Genomic DNA, 23,854 nt, shown 5'->3' on the forward strand with positions numbered 1-23,854 from the left:
GAAAATAATTTAAATTTTCCACATTTTTTTACCAAAACGGATTTTAGTACAATAAGTATTGACGTTATTTCCCACAACTTTTGGCCAAACGTATTTGCATACAAATAATGGAATTTAACGAAACAGATCAAAGTTTCAAGTTTAAAAATCAAAGGGAAAACTTTGCAGATAATTCATATTTTCGCCCTAGGGGAAAGAATAAACTTATCGGAAGTATTGGAACTTTTCACATGATTGTATTTTTCTTTTTTGTACGGCGTATTTCCCACTTTGTTGTATAACCATCAGGCACGGGGAACTTTAGACGGGTGCTGCGATTTAAGATTGCCGATGAGTAATGAGTTAAGTTTTCTTCCTCTTTAATTAACATTTAATGAATACTACATCACTCCATCTTCCCTTCTTTTTACCTTATTTTACGTGATTGACTAAGAAGAATAATTAATTATATGCGGACTCGCGTGTTGCTTATAATTTTGTCATAACAGCATTGTAATTAGCGTCTAAAGTTACCCTTGTAATACATGCACACAACTTTTAAGAAAGACTTTCGAAAAGTTTGACTCCAATCACCTTCTCAATACATTTAAATTAAGTGGCGCATTTAGTTAATTGTCTATTTGTTGCAAATGTTAAATTAATATTAATAACAGTATCGCAATCATTTTAAGTACATGCAGCTGCAGAAAAAATGAAAATTAAGACACGCTGTAGACTTTAGGTCTTTTACTCGTACTTCTTGTGTAGGATTGCAGAAAATTATTTTTTTTGCACAGATTAAATTCATCTGTCATTAGCATAACTCGCAGAACTTTTCTGATTTTGATGTTTATTTCAGTCGTAATAACTTAAATTGTAACTTTTTGTAATTATTTCCAGTTTTAATTTATTTGGGGGAGTTCTTTATTATTAACGATACGAAATGTAGGAAAATTAAATAAGCTTAAAAATGTATTTTCCAAATGTGGCCACTGACTTATGCAATACCGATTACACATTCAAATAAAGAGTTATCTACAAGTTAAATTATGTATATCTATTAAACCAATGTACCTATTTAATATTTATGGTATTATTTGTTGAAATCTCATTTAATTTAAAAAAAAAAAGCTATTTGTTGTTAATGTATTTTTTGCCACAGTGAAGTGAGTCAAGTGCGCAAAAATTTGGTAATTCCCCGGTCATGGTTGACGGCCATCGAGTGAAATCACTCAGAAGTGAAGATGTATCTGTGTATTTAAAGACTTTCACGGACGCGTACCGGAGTCTAATTGCTGGCCAGTAAATTATGTAAATTTCCACACATGAAGCGTTTATACCTATAAACACAGAAACGAAACTAGTTTCAAACAGTTTGTGTTGCGCTTTGGCGGGAGCACAGTATTTGAAAATAATTTGTAGATTTAGTGGCACTCTATAAATAAAACGAGAACGAGTTTGATCGAACTTTCATTTACGATATGATGACTAAACCTTGCGGCTAATGTGTTACTTGCTATAATTTATTGCGGCTACAGTCATTATCAAGTGTAGTGTAGTTTGTTATTCGAAAATTGTAACTAGCAATGTATCAGTTTGTGTTTACAACTGGCTTAAATGGGGACTCGGAATTTCATAAGGATTTGAGCGCAACGAACAATCTTTGCAAACTAGTGCAAGTAACTGTAAATGCGTCTTCAGCGGCTAATTGTGGAAGACGATGGTGAAAAATTGCTACGTCTTTTTTATTTTAGTGGTGCTTGCGGTAACGGTGAGTACACTTTGTCTAATTGCGCGAAAGTATTTGAAACCGATTCGAGGAACAAAGTCGGAAATTGCTTTTAGAAAAAAACAAACCTGTCGATCGAGTTTATGTGAATAACCATGAAAATGTTTAAACAAACCGCTGTTCCATTCTACTGATGATTACTTTACTTAATACTTTAATCACTGCAATTGTTGTAGGTGTATATTGCAGAGACGCGACCTCAATTTAAAGAGTCGCTTGAAGCCATCTCCAAAGTGACTGAAGGGATTAATGATAGCGCTATCACTTTTATTAAACATCTAACCGGCGAGGCGTTAAAAGATGACAAGAATAAAACTAAAACCAGGATTTTGTTTCGAGGTACGAATCAATCTTCGTCTACTTAGCGCAGATTTATAAACCTAGTCCAAGGTTAATTTCAAAATGGCATAAATTCAGAGAGTGGTTTTGGGAACAGGAAACAAACACGAAAAAATGAAATTTTGATTGAAACGCCACTGTTTGTTTTTGTTTATGTCTTTACATAAAACACGTAACCTTGACCTATCGTCCACACTTAAACAAGTGTGTTTATTTGTCCTTATTTTTTGCTTGAAATTTGTTAGAAAACTAATTGGTCGCTTTCAGGGGATTTGCTGGGCGGGGAGTTCGGCGACCAGGACATAATATTTCCCGACACGTACCAAGTGATTTTCAATGATGTTCCGAAAATCGACGGTCCTCCTAAGTGTGCCGAAGGCAACACTTTTTGTGAGGACTTTGATTCTTATCCTTACAACCACGTGAAAAACGTGCTTAAGCGCAAGCGGGTGCATACTGATTTATTCGGCAAGGACGAACCCCTCGATGAGCGCTACAGCATCACCAACAGAAACGGCGACTTCGAGGCGTTCATCTGCACGAGCATATCCAAAACGATTTTCCCCCGAGTTGGCATCAACAAAAACAACAAGTGGAAGGTCATAATCAATCAAGAGGAAGACGGATACATTCAAGGGATTAGGACGGAAATTTGCCGAAAGTAAAGGGTTGAAAGTTGATTTCTGTGTCGGTGACAGAGTGTTGCGGGGAAGGGGCGGCTTGTGACCTCATCGGCGACAGGGCGAACGGCTACATAACCAGCTGCAAGCAAAAATACATGTTGCGGAGGATGATGTCTTTATCTGAAAATGGGGATCCCGTCCCGGACACATTCCAGTTACCGTCAGCCTGCTGCTGCTCTTACAGGAAGGATCTGAGTTTTTTGTCCCGATTTGGCGCCGACGATGTTTCCTTAAGGTCGAAAGGGAAAGGAAAATAAAATAAAGAATGTGATATAAGTTATGTGATTGAACTTTTTATTGTAAAAACGGCAGCGGAATTATTTATTGAATAAAATCATACAGAAGCAAACCACAACCAATGAACGAACCCTTCTCCCCACCTTTGGCCGAAACCCTAAACCCTTTCAACTTTCCTAATCACTTATTTACGATTCTATTCAACATTATTCTTCGTGGCTGCAAACGTCGAATGTGGGTGAAGTGTGTTTTCGTCTGTGTTTATTTTATGACTATGGAAGTGGTTAGTTATTTCTTTTCTCTTTTTCTGGATTTTCTTATAGTTTTTTTAGTCAGTATTCAAGCAAGTCCAGCCTGGCAGAGTAAGATTTATCGCCTTGAAAATGAAAATTTAATTATTTTTTATGGCAGGAAACAATCACATCGTTTTTCCGAACTCGCTAGAAGAGCATGAAACTTTCATTGCTCCAAAGTGTAGCGGTAACAAAACATTTTGTGAGGACGTCGGACATTACCCCAAAAATAAATTTAGCGTAATATTAGAAAACACCACATACGGGGAAGATTATTTCATGCCGCAAAGCACCGCCGAGGAAGAATCTATCAAAAATCGATTGTACGGAGTAACTGAATATTACATCTGCAATTCTCACGTCCAAACGCAATATCCCAAAGTGGCGCAAAACGTCAGAAACGAGTGGAAATATGTTTACAATTTTGATAACTACAAGCAAGGCGTAAGGACAGAAGAATGTGTGTAAGTGCATGAAGTGATTACGATTTCTACTTTCTTATTAGAGCTGAAACAGCTTGCAGATCATTCCAGGGAACGCCGCGGGAAGTTAGGACGAAGTGTATGCAAAAGTACAGCGATATGTTGCTGTTGGTTGCCGATGAATACGGAAAACCTGTGTGGGATTTATTCTGGTTTCCTTCCGCCTGTGTCTGTGCATACGAACCAATTATTAATTTTAACCGAGTTTAGGAGAGTTTGCTGACAACTAATTTTCCTTAAATTGCGATCAATAGACGTGTCTTTGAAGCTGAAATGTTATACCATTTCCCGGTACAATAAAACTTTGATTCTATACATTCGTTTTTTTTTCCACCTTTTCTAATGAAATAAAAGTAAACATGAGTTTTGATGTCACGGCGACCTGTAAATTCTTGTGAAAGAATTTCGTAGTCGAATACCCTTCGGAGCCGGTCTCCTGCTGTTAGTGAAAATGATGGTCAAGGTGGTGGACGGTAAGTATCATTAACTCTTAATCCTTTGCTGTTAGTGTCAGATGTACCTGTTCAGAAGACAGTACACAACCTTCAGTGGCAGTGGAAGAAATGTGGGTTTTTGTGTTGGTTTTTGCCGTTTTCAAAGAGGTAGGAATATGTCTTGTGAAGCGCTGTGTGATTAAGCTGTTACAAGTTTGATTAATAAATTGATTTTTAGTTGGGCATTCAAGCCATGTCATTTAATCCAGCCAAGATGGGTAAGTTTAGCAAGCGTTAATCAGTGTAAACTAATCTCAGAGAATATAACAGAATAACACAAAGTTTTTTAATGAAGACACTCTAATTTTTTCTCTCATTCGTTTTCTAATTGTGTAATTTTAAACTGGTTTTAATGAGGAAAGAAGTAGTAAATTCGTAGTTTTAGATGATCGCAAGGGTTTGACCTTTCCGGATTCGAGTGAAATTGGGGGTGATTTTTTGTACGAGACGGTGGTCCCCAACTGCCAAAATCACACGTACTGTGAACACTTGGACCGCTACCCTAAAGAACTATTTTCCAAAATATTAAAAACCGCGAAAAGGAGTTTTCTCGGTACTTTCAGAGTATGGCAGTAATAGAGCCCATTATGAGTAGGAACCAAGACACTTCCTGTATTTGTGCATCACGCAAAATATTATATACCCAAAAGCGGCATATAATATAAAAAATAATCTGAAATTTATCTACAACTTCGATGGATACAAACAAGGAGTGTCCGTAGAGGTCTGCGTGATGTAAGTTTTTTAAATTTTATTGTGAATAAGGACGGACTTTAGTACGTGTTTTAGAAAAAATCAAATGTGCAAATTTTACGAGAAGGTGAGAAAGTTAAAAACAAGGTGTCGACAAAAGTTCGTCGAAAAATTGTTACTGACGGCTGATGAAAATGGAAGACCGTACGCTGATAGGTACAGATTTCCATCACCTTGTGTCTGTTCGTACAAGATAATTAGCTCTAATGTGTTTTTTACTTAAAGTTGGGGTAAGTTTCGTAATTTAAATTTTGTTTCACCTACTAACTCATTTTTAGTAACTGCAGAGTAATACATTTACTTTGTGGAGAAGTGAACTGAGACGATTTTATCCCTGTAATTATCGCAGTATTAGGTGGAAGAAAACGATAGGTATTAATCACAATTTAGTGAATCCCAGCTAATAATTCTTGAAAAGTAATTACGTGTGATTTGTGTGATTATGACGAATTGTAGGTACGTAAGTTATTGTGGACTAATGTGTGTTTTTATAATTAAATTTTAGCAATTTTAGTCCGGACGTTAGTCAAGTTTTTATTTATTGTTACAAGCTTTACCAGTGTCTGAAACTGTTTAAGCATTTTATGAAATATTATGTTAGAACTAGCTTAAGCATTAAAAATGTACAAACAGACGAAAAGTATTGTAGTATTGTAAATTTATGTGTACTATAAACTGTAATTAATAAAGCTGTTGATGTTCGAATGAACTTATTTTATGTGGGAAAATGAATAAAATTTGTTGCAAACAGGAAAGCTATTAATAACTGAAACTTAAATGAATTTCCTTCAGTTTTGTTTGAGGAACGGTGTGGTCTGATGTGCGTCCGTGATGCTGAGTTATTTGTATTTGAAATAAGAAGCCTCTAATTTAATAGTAATAGGTGAGTTGGTTAAATTCAACCAAAACGTAGTGTGGGCTCTTCTTGCACCTTTATTGTAACAAAAAAATTCCACATATCTCACTCTTAATACTTTAATTAATTGCTGTTGTGGCACAAACCAATTGTTAGATATAGTATTTAAATAATGCTTGAGGAAATAAGAATTTTGTTAAATTTTGTCCTGCAACGGTTTGTTAAATCTTACATTGTGCGTGCAGAAATCTTCAAGTCGTAAAAACGATCTTATGTTGATTTAAAGAGTTTATAGCTGCAAAATATACATTTCTTCGATTTATTGCTTGACTTGTTATTTCTGGAGGAAAGTGACGGCAAAAGCAAATAGCATTGATACAAACCATTTTTTATTTGTTAACAGATTCAAGTTTGGTACAAGCTTGGGTGTAAAATAAATTTTTCTATAAGTTTAGTAGTAAATTAATTAACTAGTGGCATACTAAAACCAAATAAATACGGTTATTTATTATGTATTGCTTTTATTTTAACAAAACCTAAAGCAATTTCAGTTACAACTTTAAATACTTTATTCGCGGTAAATATTATATTAAATCAACAGGTGTAATAAAATCGCTGAATTTGAATGAACCATTGTTTTTGATGTTGCTGTTGCAGACTGTTTATTGAATGTTACTTTGAAGTAATTACATAAATTAGATTCATTGGGCATTAATTATATGATATTTGAATGGACACTAATTAAATTCACTGAGTCAGTATAGGGAGAATAAAAACGTTTCTGAAATATTTGTCTGAATGAAATTAAATCGATTAAATATTTGCGTATCAATCAAGCCAGGGATCGCGTTTATTTTTAAGGAGTTTTAAAAATTCTGACGCATCTTCTCTGTTATGCTTTACACAGTTTCGTGGATCTTCCTTGAAGGAGATTGATGTGGCCAGTGAAATCCATCTCTGCGTCACTTCTTAGCGCAAACCCTTTACAATTTGTTGGAAGTTAAACTGATCCTGCAAGCTACAGATACCTCCCTTGAATAACTTTAGGAAAATGCGACTTTCTCTCAGATTTTCTTTAATTAGCAGATTACATAGTTTATGAACGTGATGTAATCATGGCCAGAAGTTCCAACAGTGGAGCCGTTCCATCTATAATTATGTAAAATCGATGCTTTGGGATGATTACCAACTCTAGGGTACCTTAAATGGCATTGTTAGAGCGAAAAAGCGGTTAATTGCTTTTAAATGAAACCGTAAAAGGAGGAAAAATGTTCCTGGCCCTAAAGACAGGTTTAAACGCGGCATAAAACTTGAATGAACGTTACTTAAATATTTACCAAATGCATTCTAATTTCATTTGAATTTTTAAATATTTACTCCGAATTTCAAAACTATATTTTTCTTGTGGCGATAGGTAAGTTATCCAGATGCTCGTTATAAACAAAATCTGTGTCATATTCGTTTTATAGCTATCCTACTAACATTCATTGTTAAAATATTGTTTCAGTTTGAATAGGTACAGCTGTAATTGTAGTCGAGTTTTGGTAAACAAAATGAGCAAAGTAAACACGCAGTTTTTATTTAAAAAATGCTGTAAAAATAAAATCGCAATTTATTCCTGGATTAAGTGCTCAGTATTTTTAGATACTCCGATAATAATATAACTAAATCAACTTTCTAAGTAGATAACGAATGGGGGGACAACACAACACAACCTTGACCTTGAGTTTGACCCCGCCCATTTTCCCTCTCTTTCTTTCAAGGTCACTCGTTCTCTCTCTTTCTTACTTTTTCAAGGCCAATCCCTCCACTTCCCCCCACCACTTCAAGGCCAAGGCATTATTGGACCTTGATGTTTTCAAGGTCAAGGCTATTCATGTTACTCCCCACTTTTGCAAGGCCAACAACTCCTCACTCATTCAAGATGAATCGCGCAATTGTCCTTACTCATTTTCCACCCCAAACTGTATAAAAGTTAATGTGTTGTGTTGTGTAACACAGTTCTTGTGTATATCTACAATAACAAGCAATTCTTAAAAAATGGAACCCATCAGAAAAAGTTCTATTTTTAATACTCCTGGTAAGTTTAATATTTTTTTAGTAGTTTAGTTGGAAATAATTTTTTTTCAGAGGATATCATAGTTTGTCCATACGACAAAAACCACATTCTTCTTTGGTTTCGGCTCGAAAGGCACATTTGGAAGTGCCATCGGGCCGATAAAGAAAAGCAAAGGGCCTCAAGTAAAGTGATGGTGCAAGAAGAAGAGGAGAACTGGGATCATTTTAATGAGCCCAGCTACCTCGACTTCCTGAGGAGTAAAAAGAATCATAATGCCTTAAATTAAAGAAGTAAGTTTTATTGTTCTTTTTCAACAGTAATTTATTGTGAATTTTTTAGGGCCGGGGTTCTTTCGTAGAGAATAGTGTAGTTTAGCTAAGTAGTAGTCGTAGTAAAATATAAATATTATATTATTGTATAAAAAAATAAAAGTTGTAAAAAAAGCTACATGTTTTTATGTACACCTATTTCAACCTGCTGATACAAGTAAGTGTGACCAGCAAGCAGAGTCGCTCCCTGTTTCAAGACCACTCATTCCCTCTTTATCTTTGATGTTTTCATCTCACTTTTTCTCAATATTTCACTTTTTCAAGGCCACAATATTGGTGCATTTTCATTCAAGGTTAAAAAGTGGGGGTATAGTTAATATATAGAATTTAGTACAAGTTTGATAGCAGTCAGTACTGATTTAATCCTCCGAGAAATAAGAATATAAAAAAGTGCATATATCTGTGTTAATGTCTAAGAGTATTCGCTGCTGGGTCATTGATGTATTGAATCGAATCGCTCGATGCGGACAGAAGCCCATTTTAAAAGCTGGTGAGCTAGAGTTGAACACAAGATTCCGCATACATAATATTAGACGCACAAAGTCTCTGTTCGGAAATTCAGTGCTTGTTGAGTTGGACAATTATGCAGTGTTTCTGCCGAGAAGAATAAGTGATTATTTGACTGAGGAGAAAATTGATGAGTTATTACGAGATCCACGTCCACTATATTTAATATATTTGGGAAAAGAAGATGCTAGAAACCCGACATCTGCACATTGTTTTGAGTTTCAACGTGTTGATGATGAAATATTAGGTAAGGGAACATAATGTAAAATGGAGGATGAAAAGAAATTAAAGAAATGTATATTTCATTTACAGTTAACGAGGGTGCCGAAGAGTAGGATGAAATTATCGGAAAAAGACTTATGTGTGTGAAGTAGTGTGCGTTTTGTGCTAGTGATAGTTTCTTAAAATAAATAAATAAATAAAAAATCATGTGTCTAGACGATGGACAATATGAAAAAAGTTTATACGAGTGTTTTGATAAAAGACTGTTATCATATAAGAACTGGGTACATTCATACCCATCTCCATGGAGTTTAGCAAAAGCGGGATTGTTTTATATTCAAATATCTGATTGTACCCAGTGTTTTGTTTGTGGAGTAATAATTTCACGATGGGAAAAAAGTGATGATGCGTTTATGGAGCATAAAAAACATTCTCCAAAATGTGGATATGTGAAATTGCTTTCCACAGACAAAACTACAATTCAGAAATTCAAATTAGTTACTAAAAATAGCATTGTTGTAGTTTTATTTTTTATAGTATTTGTATTCATATATTATTTATGTGCATAGGTAATGTGATGCAGACTTGTTAACCTTGATCAGTGTCGGGCGCGCGTCAAAGGCAAAGGTTTCAAGAGGCGTTTTGATTTAATTAGTTTATAATTAAATAAGTGGTAGAATAATATGGAGGATTTATAATAGATTTAAGGATATTTAATGTACTACCTATAATATTGATGAAATAAAGTGTTTTAATCGATTCCTTTTAGTTTATTTTATTAAAAAACAATTCATAATAATAATTGTCCAGCGCAGCCTCATCCTCAAGATAACTTACAGGTAGTTTCACTTGTATCTAGGAATGACCACAAATTTTAAAGAACTCTGCGTTACCGACTCCTACTGGGCTCTATCCAATCCTCTGCTGCTAATGCCATTCGTTTCCTTGTGCTTGGAAATTGACCACGCCTTGCTAATTTTCGTTCGGTTTCCCCTTATAAAAGGTAAAATATCGTTCAATTTCTTACTCTCCTAATTGCTTTAGGTCTATTTTTACAGTCATAGACATTTAGGTTGCAGTAAGTACTCGGTTTATAGATATCGGTACTGAAAAAATTTGGAGGTTAGATCACGTTATGCACTCATAGTGTAAAAATGGGAAAATCGCACAGATCTTCCTCTCGATCTAGTTCTGTCTCCAGCACGGACGCTCATAGACGAAGCCATCGAGACAAATCCGACCTCGAAAGGCGTTTACGCCATTTGGAACGGAAAGTCCGCAAATCTCGACACGCCCGGAAACATCACACCAGGCGTAGTCGTTCCACATCTCTTTCTCCACGTCATACACATGAACGTGGGGAAAGAACAAGTCCTCTTCACAGCAGCAAGGAGTCAGAAGGGTTTGATCGCGGCACATTTTCTCGATGCCCGACCCCTATTTCTCTGCCAACCAACGGTGGCGAGCCTGACACCGCTGATGTACTTGTTTGCTTGGAACCCGACCTCGAAAAAGAGGTTTTAGCCTTGTTAGGGGATGACCCATCAGAAAAATCTGAGGAGATTCACCTTCATGAAGCACTAACTGTGCGTTGGAACTATAACCTCACACGAGGTTTGGATGCTCAGGTAAAAACAGCATTATTGGGGAAATACCAAACACCAATCAATTGCGAATTACTCAAAGCACCAGAAATTAACCCAGAAATTCTACCTGCATTAGTCGATATACAAATCAAGAAGGGTAAGTATCAACGTTTAGGTCAATTTCAATTGGGCGTGGGTCTCACCTCACTAGGTGAAGCTTTGACCCCTCTTCTGAAGGAGAGTGGTTCCCGAAATGAGGAATTATTGAAATTATTGATAGACTCCGGAAAAATTTTGACAGATCTTTTCTTTAATATGTCCCGATCTAGAAGAGCCAACATTGCTCAAAATCTTAATAAGTCTATGAAGGACATAATCCAGAAAGATACACCAGGTTACTTTCTGTTTGGAGAGGACTTAAATCCTTAAATTAAACGCATTAAATCTGCAAAGACTTTACAAAAGTCAAGTCAGGACCTCAAAGCGGTACCAGATAAATTAATAGTAAAAACCCCTAAAATCAGTCAAAAAAGAGGGGGGGGAGGAACAACTAATTACCTACCCATCCACCTCCAGGTCTTTAAACTCGAGGAGCTCGTTTCGGTCAACGAGGGACCTGAAACAAAAAGGGCGAGATCCTCGACCGTATCAGAGTTACAACAATTACCGAAGTGGCAGTCCCTCACGCCTCAACAAACGTTAGAGGTAATAGCAGGTAGATTGTCATACTTCAGGACTGAATGGCGAAAAATCACTAATAATCACAAAGTTCTTGAATGGGTTAAATCTTTTAAAATCCATTTTGTAATCAAGCCAATTCAGAATCGAGCACCATCTCCTGCGAAATTAAACAAGGAGGAAATGGATGCAATGTAGGTTTCCATAGATGCGCTTTTAGGTGAAGGCGTGATTCGTAAGTGTCACCTTTGCACTGACCAATTTATATCAAATTATTTCTTGGTCAAAAATTCGAATGGCAAGAACCGCTGTATCTTGAATTTAAAAAATTTAAATAAACACCTGCATCCTCCCCATTTTAAGATGGAGGATATGCGAACAGTTACCAAACTCGTAAAAAAGAACTGGGTTATGACATCCATTGATTTGAAAAATGCTTATTTTCCTATTTCTATTGACGAAAACTCTAGGAAATATCTTAGGTTTGAATTTAGAAATCACCTATTTGAGTTTGTTTGCATGCCCTTTGGATTGTCGATTGCTCCCTATGTTTTCACAAAAATTATCAAACCAGTTGTAAACTGGTTACGTATGGAGGGAGTTTTTTGTGTGAGCTATTTAGACGATTTTTTAATTTTATCAGAAAACTATAAAGTTGGTCTAAGAAATACTCACCTGGTATTATCTTTACTAAAATCTTTAGGATTCATTATTAATGAAGATAAAAGTTGCATAATTCCAAACACAAATTGCAAATTTCTAGGTTTTTTGTTTAACTCAAGTGAACTAACAGTAGAATTACCGCATGACAAGAAGCAAGCTATTTTACAGACAATTTTACAGATTAAAGTTTGTAAGAAATTAAAAATTAGGAAAATGGCCCAACTTTTAGGTACTTTAACATCTGCTTGTCCGGCAGTGACATATGGCTGGTTATACACCAAACATCTCGAACGGGATAAATTCCTTGCCTTAAGCAACTCTAAGGGCAACTATGAATCATATATGCAGCTTTCCATCCAGTCTTTGAAGGATCTCGATTGGTGGACTAACACGATTCCTTCATCTAAGAATAGAATATGGAATGATGAATTTCATTTAGAAATATTTACGGATAGTTCTTTGACAGGGTGGGGAGCACACTGTAAGGGCACATCTGCTAGTGGCAACTGGCCAATGGACTTACAGCGGGAACATATTAATTTTTTAGAACTTTAGCAATCTTTCATGGACTAAGATGTTTTGCGAGAAATTGTTCGAATCTGAATATTCTTATTCGTACTGACAACACTACAGCTTTGTCGTATATAAATAAAATGGGTAGTGTACAATATCCAAAATTAAGTTCTCTTGCTCGTGACATTTGGCAGTGGTGCGAACATCGTAACTTATGGTTACACGCCTCGTACATTCGTTCAGAATGTAATAATATAGCAGACAAGGAATCTCGAAAGTTGTCTGTAGAAACAGAGTGGTCACTATCACAAGAGGCATTTGCCAAAGTGGTAAATAAATTTCGTCAACCTGAAATTGATCTATTTGCTTCCTTTTATAACACCAAATGTGACACATATGTGTCTTGGAAACGCGATCCTGGATCTATTGCAACTGATTCGTTTACTATTTCTTGGAGTGATTATTACTTTTATGCTTTTCCGCCATTCAGTCTCATTTTAAGAGTTTTAAACAAAATCATATGTGATAAAGCAGTGGGGATAGTAATTGTTCCCAAATGGCCATCGCAGCCGTGGTATCCCTCACTATCTAAATTGCTGGTTCAAGCCCCTTTAAATTTAGAAGCAAATCCTCACCTACTTTATTCACCTTATAGTTACGAACAACACCCTCTGAGGCTTACCCTGGTTGCCGCACTTTTGTCAGGGAAGTTTTTCTCAGAAGAAAAATACCCGAACAATCAATCCCCATAATGTTGCAGTCTTTGTCGACCGGGACTTTAAAGCAGTATGACTGCACATACAGCAGCTGGTGGCTTTTCTGTTCAAAGTTCAATCTATGTCCTTATACTGCTACTTCCAATGAGGTACTACAATTTTTGCAGGACATATTTACCTCAAAAAATTATAGTTATGGGACGTTTAATTCCCATCGCTCAGCTTTATCTTTAATCATTCCTGATATTGGAACTAATATTTACATAAAACGATTTTTGAAGGGGATAGCGCGACTTCGCCCGGTACGTCGCAAATACGAGTTTACTTGGGATCCCAGTAAGGTCTTAGATTTTTTGAATAACTTGTTTCCTAATACCAACCTGTCATTGCAAAAACTCACGTACAAATTGATCACGCTGTTAGCACTGATCACTGGACATCGTGTTCAAACACTATCCTTGATTAAATTATCAAATATTCTTAAGATGGATACCAAAATTCAGATCCGAATAACAGAAAACATTAAAACGTCTTTAGTGACAAAAAACGAACCGTGCCTTCAAATCCCTTTTCTTTAACGAACAACCTGGAGTTTGTGCTGCTCTAACCTTATCAGACTATATCCAGAGGACTGCTCAGATTCGTAAAGATGTTGACTCTCTGTTCCTGACAATAAAATCACCTCATAAAGCAGCTAATAAACAAACATTAAGTAAATGGATAAAAACAACATTATCTATGGCTGGAATTAATACTAGTATTTTCTCAGCTCATTCAACTAGACATGCGTCATCATCTGCAGCTTTACGCAAAGGCATTTCATTGGATGTAATCCATAAGACTGCAGGTTGGTCCGAAAAGTCACAAACTTTTGCCAAAACCTACAATCTGCCTCTAGCTGCAGAGACCGATTTTGCCAAGGCAATTATGCAATGAGTCATGTGCCTTTTTTCCTTTTCGTTATTAAAAGAATATATGTTTTGTTTATCTTTAATTTTACAATGTAGACGCTCAAATAGATTTTTGATGTTATTGAGCCCCTTTTCTACGTTGTCACAACCTTTCTCTTTAAACTTCTACCTGTAAGTTATCTTGAGGATGAGGCTGCGCTGGACAATTAAACAGTCAAACGAGAACTTACCGAAGTTCGACTATAATTGTCCTAGCAGCCTCATCCGAAGAGATAACTCCCACCCATCCCAAATTTGAAACCCCGTATATAGGTCGGTTGTGACTTGTTCTTCCAACTTAATGACATTAGCAGCAGAGGATTGGATAGAGCCCAGTAGGAGTCGGTAACGCAGAGTTCTTTAAAATTTGTGGTCATTCCTAGATACAAGTGAAACTACCTGTAAGTTATCTCTTCGGATGAGGCTGCTAGGACAATTATAGTCGAACTTCGGTAAGTTCTCGTTTGACTGTTTAATTATCTATGTAATATCCGATGAATTAATCCAAGAGTTATGAGTTTTATCCATTCCACTCCACTTGACGAATAAACGGTTACCTTTCTTTCGTAAAACTTTCTCAACGAGATATACATTCGGATATTTAACTTTTTGTAATTCTTCAGTGTAGAAACCTCCTCGTATTGTTTCTCCAGAAACATCTTGTAGCAAATAAGTTCTAGGATTAGTATTTTGAATCTTCGAAACTGTAAATACTTCATTACTCCAATTTGGGGTGTACCCTTTCTTAAAAAGATGTCGATGTTTACTAATTCGAACAAAATCACCAACTTTAAATTTGGGTTTATAAATGTCCATTGTTTTAAGATGACTATAAACTTGATCCAAAACTTTGCGTTCGTTTTTCTTATTTATTGAAATCGGTTTTAAACTAGTAGTCCTATGTCTGGTATTATTGTATTTTTTTATTATGCCAGGTAAAATGTTTATCCAGTTGTAGTGACCTTGCACCGAAAATTCTTTATACATCATTCCCTTGATTGTTCGATTCACGCGCTCGACGACATTACTTTTTAAATTCGAATAAGAACTGTAGTGATTAATTTTGTATTTATTCATTAATTGTTGAAAATGTTTATTGTAAAACTCCTTTCCCAGATCTGTTTGAATGTTTTTAGGAACGTTACGTCGAGTTTTTAAAATTTCACTAATTGCATTTACAACACTTAAAGCCGACTTATTCTTTAATGGAACAGCCCATACAAATTTAGAAAAAACATTGATAACCATTAAGATATACTTAAAGCCTTTATTGACGCGTGAATATGGTATCATTTCAACCAGATCGAGTTGCAATAAATCATTTAAACCTTTCACTATCACACGTCGTCTTTTAAAGTTCACTCTCGCCGGTGCATGTAGTTCATTAACAACTTGACGCTTAATATTTAAATCACTACGCTTCATGGTGGATTGGTACTTTTAAAACTATTTCTATATATATATCGGTTTAGCTTCTGATGTTTTGGGTCCATATTTAAATGATAGTTTGTCACCTTCATGTAAAATTTGACCAATTAAATTCGTAGTTTGTTTCGAATTAATTAATGCAATCCACCCGCTCGATGGACTACCATGTACAGACGTAATCGTTGCTTCTTTTAATGGGAAAATATAATTCGTACCAATATTAAATAATACAAAAAGTTTTTTAGCTGGATCCAGTGTCCCAAAGAGTGAGATTGTGGTATATGAGAAAGATTTGACACGTTGTAAAGTTGTCCGAATTCTGTGTTCACTAATGTGTTCACCAAATTTATCTAATGTCATATTCTTGTCTATTGAATGAATAAAGTATGTAGAAATACTAACTATAAAATATAATGTGTTTGCAATATATACAAGTCGTCTCTAAATTATTAACGAATTATTTTCGATTCACGCAATTCTGTTATGATGCGATTGATTTCATTCATATGATTATTATTACCAGCTACTGTCGATGATAATAAAAGACATAGTCTATTTACGAGTGTGTTGGGATTTTTGTAGGGAACAAATTCTAAATTTTTATCTGTTAAAGCCAATGTGCGAAGAATACCACCACCCTTAACTCTTTTTGATATTGGTTGGATACTACTTGTCGGAGTTGATTGTTCATGACCTTGAGCCTGCAATCGTTGTATTGCAGGTATGTTGCGAAGTCGCGGATACTGTTTACGTGCTGGTGGTACGAGAATTGAAAGACTACTACAGCGGCTTCGTTGCTGGACAGGAGTCGATTGACCTTGATCGGCATCAAGGCTTTCTTCAGTATCACTGTAAAATGGCGGCGACTGAGATGCACGGTGTTCCTGAAGCGGTAGTGGCTGTCTCGAGAAATGTCGAATAATTGTTTTATATTTGTTCCCTACATTACCCAGAATTTGTGCATTTGGTTTATAGTTTTTTCTGTCTGCATTGGTTCGAATGACAATATTTCGATAAGTTTCTAAATCTGATTGAGTATAATTAGTTGGATTTTTTTTAAATAATAATTCATATAATCCAGGTGTATCAGGATAAGCTACATTTTGAACGATTACATGATCGTCTTTGAAATCAATTTCAGAATTGCCAATAAAAAATTTATTTGCCTCGGTTCCATGTCTCACACCATATTGATGATCAAATTTGTTTTCTGTGTCAATAATCATATCTTCAATGTACTGTCGAGGTAAACCGGTCCATTGTTTAAGAAAATGGCGAAATGCATCGGTTTTTGACAAATTTATTAATGTTTCTTGTAACTTTCCAATGGTCACGTTCTTGAGTGACTCTCCCTCCTCTCTGGGTGTGCTAGCAGCCGCATGTTGTCGCATTAAACTGAAACGTGGATCGAGCGATGTAGTACTACGGCTTGTAGTCGTTGACTCAAAAAGTCGCTTCGCCTCCGGTTGTTTGACCTCATGATGAATTGATATTTTTTCCTGTTTTGGGACAACTTCGCGTTCATGTTTAATTTCAGAAATTAAACTTTTTATTGGATCGGTTAGAGGTTGAATGTGGGTTGCGAAACGTCTTTGCGAACTTGCAATGTGTGAAGATAATGATCGTACTTTTTGTTTAACGTGTCGTCTTGCCTTATCCAGCTCTAAAGCTAAACGTTTATCCATGTCGATCGTCGACTAATAAATAAATCTTTGACAAACATTTACATTTATATTTTAATGAACTGATCAAAACCGTTACGATAACGCCCATTGTCTTGTTCAGCATCCTTATCAATAGTAATAAATCCATACGGTTTTTGCCAACACTGTGAACACATTTTCTGAAAGGTTTCAAATGACATATCTGTACCAACGTGATCATTAAAAATATGTTTTAAATTTAATACATCCTGAGGAAAGATAATTATGAAATTAGCATTATCACGAATTAATTGTTTCTGAATGGAAGAATACGTTTGGCTAATAAATATACAATCGATATTATAATGCCTACCAAAGCAAAAATAATCACGTATTATATTTTGGTTACAAGTTACTACATCATCAAATATTATTATGGAATAGGGTTTGATTTCTTTAGGAGGAGGAATTTCGGCACCATCTTCATATTCATAGTAACCGACTTTATCGAGAGGTGCCAGAACCGATTTTAAAAATTGATATTTTGGTTGTTGTAGGGTTTTTGAAAATAAGTAAATGTCTGTGAAGCGTAATCCATTAGGATGCAGCAAAAGACTTAATATCACATTTGTTTTTCCACATCCAGAACGTCCAACCACTAGTCCTCTTTTTACACTATTATTGAATAAAGTATTATGTTTAGGAAAGTGTTGATAGGGTACACAAACTGAATAGTCGTGATTAGAAATTTTTAATAAATCTTTTTGTTGCACAAGTTTCATTGTTGACTTACAAAATACAAATAAAAATACTTTACACATTACATCAATTATAAATACATAATAATAATAATAATAACTATGTAGTATAAATAAATGGTTACATATCGTTACATATCTACAATAAGGTAAAATTCAATCAGTGGGTTCCACATATTTTTGCAATTCTCTAATTAGAGAATCTAAATTTCGATCTCTATCAATATCGTAATGTCCCCAGGCTAATGTGTCAATTGAATTACCTAAAATGTATCGTTTATCATCGAAATTAGACAGTGCTATTTTATTCCTTAATTCGGTATACATATTATGTAAATAAGATTTGAAAACGTTCATAACACAGAAAACTGATGAAGATGAAGGATTTGTTGCAATTGCCCGATATTGTAACAGTGTTAGAGATTTATCAATTACATGTTTACTTACACCTTTAGCCTTTTTAATTAAATCATTCACTGTTTGCACACAATATGCTTTGGCACCGGTGCCATAAAGTAGTACAATTGGTACACCAGCATACTCATCTTTCATTTTACCGATAATAGACACAGTTTTAGGAATATCATGAATATTATTCTCGGGATAATTTGAAGTATCAAACCGATCAAAATTCTGCTTAATATCATTATATACGTTTTCCGTATAAATTTCTAAAATTAATGAATCCGTATCCGTATACAAAAGCTGTACATTATTTCCATACTTAACTTTAAGGAAATTATAAAAAAAGTCATACATTAAAGTTTTTGAAATTTCCAATATACTGAATCCTACATAAATAGGTTTATCATACGTTACTTGAACTTTATTCATTTCTATTGCAACTAAATTTTCAGTAAAAATAGAACAATTTTTAAATTGTGGTTTGGCTATCCATGTCTCTGCTCCATACTTGTGACCGTTCTTTTTCCAATGTGTAGCCAGTTTAATATCTACCCGATTATCGACATTTTCCATGGTTTTTCCATACACACTATTATTCATGAGTTTAAATAAATCTTTTTCAAACTTATTTTTAGTCTGATTTCGTAATTTCGTATTTAAATCAATATATGGTTTGAGCCATGACGATTGATTGAATTTTAGTACTCTATGAATTTTTGTCAATTCTAGTCCATTTTGTAGAGCTTGTTTTAAATTTCGATAGTGTATTATGTAGTTTGTTTTAGCACATAGATTTGGAATGAGTTTAGCACATTTTCCGTTTGGTGGAATTAAATTTTCAGGTAGAAATGGCATATCATTATGAGAGTTGTGTAAATGATGAGGATAAGAGATATCTACTTCAAGGACATAACCTTCAGGTGTGGTATCAGTCAAATCCATAATACTAAGTTAATTAATTTCGTCTTGCGTTAGCCAAGTAAATCCACCTAAAGGGAGTACTTCACTCATAGCCCAACCATAGAGATTTGTTGCATCGAGGTATAAAATGTATGATGTCGGTTTCGAAGGGTCATAATTTGGAAGAAATTTATTATTTGCTTGAGCCGCTCGTTTAACACATGTACTAACTCCCCCACGAATCCCTTTTTTGAAAAAATGCAACATATCTATATCAGTCAATAATTCTAATTTTACATGGGTAAATTTAAGCATAGCATTCCAACTAAGAGATGGTGCTGTCACGTAATGTGCTGGATCAAGTTCATAATGCTTAAGGCACATGTTTCGAAAATTCTCAAAGACATCAGCTAATAGCAAAATATCACTTTTTAAATAGAGATCAGAATATTCGCCTAGAGTCTGACAATGGAATGTATTCCATACGGTATTAGCTCGTTGATAATCATCTTCAGAAATATGCTCATCGCGAAGTTTATCGTAAAAATCAATTTTTTGTGGTAATTCCGTGAGATCTAATTTAGAAAAATCATCGATAAATGAATATGGAAAAACCCCTTTCTGTCTAATTAACTCAAATTCTCTGTCAACGGGAAAGTATCGTTTTACTTCCATACATTGAGCATCATCCAAGGCTGCTGCCAGTTTTTCTAATGAACATGCCAAAAACTGAAAACTATCTATAAAACGCAAGTGTAAGTGCTCCTTGACTATTCGATTGTTTGAATTTAGATATTCGCCTACACAAATTTTTTTCGAAAATGTAATATATTTCTCTTTAGTTTTACCAAGAATATTAATTTCACTTTCTTCAAGGGCCAACTCTTTAATGAATAAGTGACTATCATAATTTGTTAAATTATGAAATACTATCGGAATAAAATTTGGAATTTGAAAATTCAAGTTACAATTACTGTGCGCGGCGGACCTATAACGACCCGTTAAATGACAGTGATCTTTTACTTTAATATCATTCTGTTGAAAAGGTTTTTGACAAATATGACATTCCGTTGCTGTAAGATAATCAAACTCTTCTTGAATAGTTAATGGAAGCATTGGTTGTACAATACTTAAATACTTTTTATAAATCTCTATCAAATCTATTTCTAATGCTGTAATAAAGTCAGCCACAGATGACTGTCCTCGAAAACTTTGGAATTTAGATAATTGATCGTTATATGAACATTTAATGTAATATGCAGATGAATATGGTTGATGGAGAAAAGTTTTTATCGAAAATGATTGATTTGGATTTGGTGCAACTGTACTCATAGGTTTCAATAAACATTCGAAATCAGCATAAACAATAAATGGAATAGTCATTTTATGATGATAATTTTGAAATTCTAATACATTAGCGGGAACATTATAACCAAATCTATTTGTTATTAATTCATTATTTGGGATTCTAGCATAAAGTTTTCCACAATCAGTCGAAGAATGTCTATCTAATAAAGCTTGGGTTGTGAAATATTGTAGACATCCATCACAGAAATATTTTGAATGATGATGTTTTGAGAGTTGGGAAGATACTAAACGTGGCAAATTAGTTATTGTACAGTAATGTTGATTACCATCGTTATCACTCAACAATAATAAATTTATGTGTACCGGTTTCTTAAAGTTTGTAAAATATAATGGTCCCACAATTTCAAATTTTACCTTATTGTTTACATAAAGTAATTCAAGTCCGTAATAGAGACATTATTTTGACTTTCAAATTTTGCAATATTATCCAGTTTTACAGGAAATTCAATACCTTGGAAATTAAAAAGTGTCGACCAATGTGGATATGAACTGGGCAAATGTTCTGGTCCCATAGGTAGACACACTGCTGCTACGACACTCCAACCAAAACAATGAATATCCTGATTTTGAACATTAACTATTGCCCTCTTCATTTTCACGCTTGGCGGTAGTGGGATATACGATGAAGCTTTCAATGGATTGTAATAGTTTACATTTAATTCTAAATGTAAGATTTTCACAAGTGTCCAGCCTAAAACAAAGAAGTAAAAAAAATAATTGTATTATAAAGATTTTTACAATATATAACTACCTGAATCTCGTTCCAAAAAATCCATCATTTTTTGACTAATAACTTCTTGAAAGTCATGCAACATATTCCTAATATTCGTGCCTAAAGTGACAATTCTGTTAGTAGTATTGAAAGATTTTACATCAAATATATTTTTTGACTCAATGGTATACAATCCAAATAATTCCAAATTAATTTTGATTGTACTAAATTTTTCAATTTGTGAAACAATAAGTCTAAGTAATTTATTGTGAATTTTATCCATAAATTCATTTAAATCGATATAATCGCCCTCATCACAAATCCTATACGAAGCGATGCGTGATTTAAATGCACTGCTGAGTGCAAACACCCCATTCTCCAAGGGAGTAGTTTGACAATTATTTCTATGCTGTCTACTTCTCTCATGGGCCGTAATAAGCTTTGGAGCAATTTCTTGATTACATGTAACGCACATATAATTGTTGCTAGCTAGAAAAGAAAAATAATTGAAAATAGAGTACCTATTAGTTAAAACTTACCAGTTGAATGACATATTTTCTGTTTTTTTGCGGCCGGTCCTCCATTTTCCTGTTTTTTGACCACTTGACAATAGAGCTTTTCGTGGCGTAGTCGTGATTGACGGGTTGTAAATTGTTTATTACAGTTTTCACAGTGATGCATTTTCTTATGAAAATATAAATCAATAAATTAAACAGGTTACTAACAAAGTTTAATTATAAATTTGCTGCCTTCTGTTACTATCTTTGAATGACTTTTATTTATACTATATAAATATATATTTTTTTGTGTTCAGAGATAGGTATCCAGCAAGACCTCGAGGAGGAGCAGCATGCTTGCCATCGTGTTGTCGGTAGTATGATGTTAAAATTTGGAAAATCGCGTCCGAATTAAATGTACTTGATATGAGTGTAGGATGGAAATAGGATTTATTAATATTAATTATTAATATTAACATTATTAATATTAATATTATAATTATTAATAATTAATATTAATGGGGACTTTCGCGAACGTCTACGAGGCTTTCTAGGGCGCCGACGCCTCCTTGATCGTGAGTGAGGGGGAGTGGGTGGAATGATGTCTTCGTCGTCGTCATCGTCTCCACCCTCCACCCTATTCTCAATCCTATTATTTATTTGCCCTAGAATGGGTGACAATTGAGAGGGTTGAATGATGTCATTTTCAACATCCATCTCTTCACCCTGCCTCCTCTCTTCAACCCACGGCTCTGCCAGTGCGTCAATGACAGATGGTTGTTGCATGTCATTGACGCCCTGTGATAATATTATGGGTGACGGTGGTGGTGATGGTTGTGGTGACCGAATGATGTTATTTTCGGCCTCTACCACCACCAATCTCTCTGGCAGAACATCATTTTCCTCAATAATCGGTGAATTGGGTTGAGGGGGATGTTCAACGTTACCATTGATAATGTTTTCCACCTCAACCCAAGGCTCCGATAAAGCGTCAATGATGTCCTGCGATATTATCATAGGGGGTTGAGTTAATATCGCGGGTGCCGCTTCAGGAGATGTTAGTGTAACGGGGCGGGTAAACACTGGCTCAACGAAGGGGCTTTGTGGTGGTAGTGGTGGACTGGGAGAGATTGGGGGTTCTTCCACCACCACCACCATATCATTATCAAATACATTTAACTCATCGGTAATCGAATTATTGATGGGACAAGTTCCTTCATCCACAACCGGATTGAACGCCGCCTCGTCTTCGTTAATAAACTGGTCTATTAAGGTCAACGAGATGTCGTCCGAATAATCATTTTCAATACCATGTTGAGCCAGGTATTGCGTGAATGGTAAAGAAAACGATAATTCACTATCAGATTGTGATGAAGGAATAACCATAGAATCATCATCATCCTCATCAACGATTTGAACAATATTAGCAACAGCGTGATTAGCTAATTGCTTCTCTTTCACACTTAACTGACTACATTCAATCACATCCTCTTCAAGACAATCTTCCCTCAAAGATTGATTTAAAGACGACTTGGCAAATTGTTCAAATTGTGTCTCATCATTTTTGATTAATTTTAAATTAGCAGGTCTAATAATTACATCAGAAACGATATTGATTCTAGGTTTATCCCTATTAAAACCACTACGGTTTTGATAGGGATTTGCAACTTTTCCCTTCAATACTTTAAATAATAACTTTGATAACTGGTTACTTACAGTTGTCCTAGTTGAGGGACCGGGACACTGACAACACTCGTCACCATGAGTGCACGGTTTAAAATTAGCAAAATAATTTGAACACATTATTTCGTACACAGACTACCTGTACAACACAGAATGAATTTCTGCATGCACTCTCTGCACATTTATAAATTGTTAAAAGCTCCCGTCAAGGTCAACTTCTTTGTATGCACTTACTGCAACTATACTATATTATACATTGGTGTATTCCATCAAGGTTAACATATAGACACAAAAAAATGTAAAAAGAAGACCTATGTAGACAGGATGGAGTG

The 23,854-nt window shown here is 35.0% G+C and overlaps 2 protein-coding genes and 3 long non-coding RNA genes across 6 annotated transcripts; 4 read left to right on the top strand and 1 right to left on the bottom strand.

Moving 5' to 3' along the window:
• Positions 1 to 1,169: 1,169 nt before the first annotated feature.
• LOC135265374 (uncharacterized) lies at positions 1,170 to 3,139 on the top strand. Its single transcript, XM_064354826.1, has 3 exons — positions 1,170 to 1,750; positions 1,945 to 2,107; positions 2,375 to 3,139. The coding sequence occupies exons 1-3, from the start codon at positions 1,700 to 1,702 to the stop codon at positions 2,770 to 2,772; spliced, it is 612 nt and encodes a 203-aa protein (XP_064210896.1). The 5' UTR covers positions 1,170 to 1,699; the 3' UTR covers positions 2,773 to 3,139.
• Positions 3,140 to 3,177: 38 nt separating this feature from the next.
• On the top strand, positions 3,178 to 3,544 carry LOC135265375 (uncharacterized). The gene is made up of 3 exons (XR_010333016.1): positions 3,178 to 3,310; positions 3,360 to 3,389; positions 3,439 to 3,544. It is a non-coding gene; the product is annotated as an uncharacterized LOC135265375 (long non-coding RNA).
• A 5,193-nt stretch (positions 3,545 to 8,737) lies between these two features.
• Positions 8,738 to 9,781, top strand: LOC107398872 (uncharacterized). The gene is made up of 2 exons (XR_001575606.2): positions 8,738 to 9,047; positions 9,113 to 9,781. It is a non-coding gene; the product is annotated as an uncharacterized LOC107398872 (long non-coding RNA).
• A 56-nt stretch (positions 9,782 to 9,837) lies between these two features.
• Positions 9,838 to 14,616, top strand: LOC135265288 (uncharacterized). Of its 2 annotated transcripts, none has more exons than XR_010332884.1 (2): positions 9,838 to 10,025; positions 10,067 to 14,616. It is a non-coding gene; the product is annotated as an uncharacterized LOC135265288 (long non-coding RNA). The 2 variants fall into 2 exon arrangements; XR_010332883.1 differs by having other exon boundaries at positions 10,081 to 14,616.
• A 3,318-nt stretch (positions 14,617 to 17,934) lies between these two features.
• On the bottom strand, positions 17,935 to 23,602 carry LOC135265349 (uncharacterized). Its single transcript, XM_064354772.1, has 4 exons — positions 23,556 to 23,602; positions 21,882 to 23,469; positions 21,382 to 21,831; positions 17,935 to 21,321 (listed from the first exon to the last, which is right to left on the bottom strand). Exons 1-2 carry the CDS (start codon positions 23,600 to 23,602, stop codon positions 22,299 to 22,301), a joined length of 1,218 nt encoding a protein of 405 aa, XP_064210842.1. The 3' UTR covers positions 17,935 to 21,321; positions 21,382 to 21,831; positions 21,882 to 22,298.
• Between the last annotated feature and the right edge of the window lie 252 nt (positions 23,603 to 23,854).

This window comes from Tribolium castaneum, chromosome 2, assembly GCF_031307605.1.
Source record: "Tribolium castaneum strain GA2 chromosome 2, icTriCast1.1, whole genome shotgun sequence".
Classification (NCBI taxonomy): domain Eukaryota; kingdom Metazoa; phylum Arthropoda; class Insecta; order Coleoptera; family Tenebrionidae; genus Tribolium; species Tribolium castaneum.

Excerpts from the sequence above, each read along its gene's own strand:
- LOC135265349 (XM_064354772.1), bottom strand. The coding sequence starts at position 23,602 with ATGGTGACGAGTGTTGTCAGTGTCCCGGTCCCTCAACTAGGACAACT. Across the intron at positions 23,470-23,555 it reads GTCCCTCAACTAGGACAACT|GGATAAACCTAGAATCAATA; the intron begins GTAAGTAACCAG and ends TGGTTTTAATAG.
- LOC135265374 (XM_064354826.1), top strand. The coding sequence starts at position 1,700 with ATGGTGAAAAATTGCTACGTCTTTTTTATTTTAGTGGTGCTTGCGGTA. Across the intron at positions 1,751-1,944 it reads TAGTGGTGCTTGCGGTAACG|GTGTATATTGCAGAGACGCG; the intron begins GTGAGTACACTT and ends CAATTGTTGTAG. Across the intron at positions 2,108-2,374 it reads AACCAGGATTTTGTTTCGAG|GGGATTTGCTGGGCGGGGAG; the intron begins GTACGAATCAAT and ends GGTCGCTTTCAG.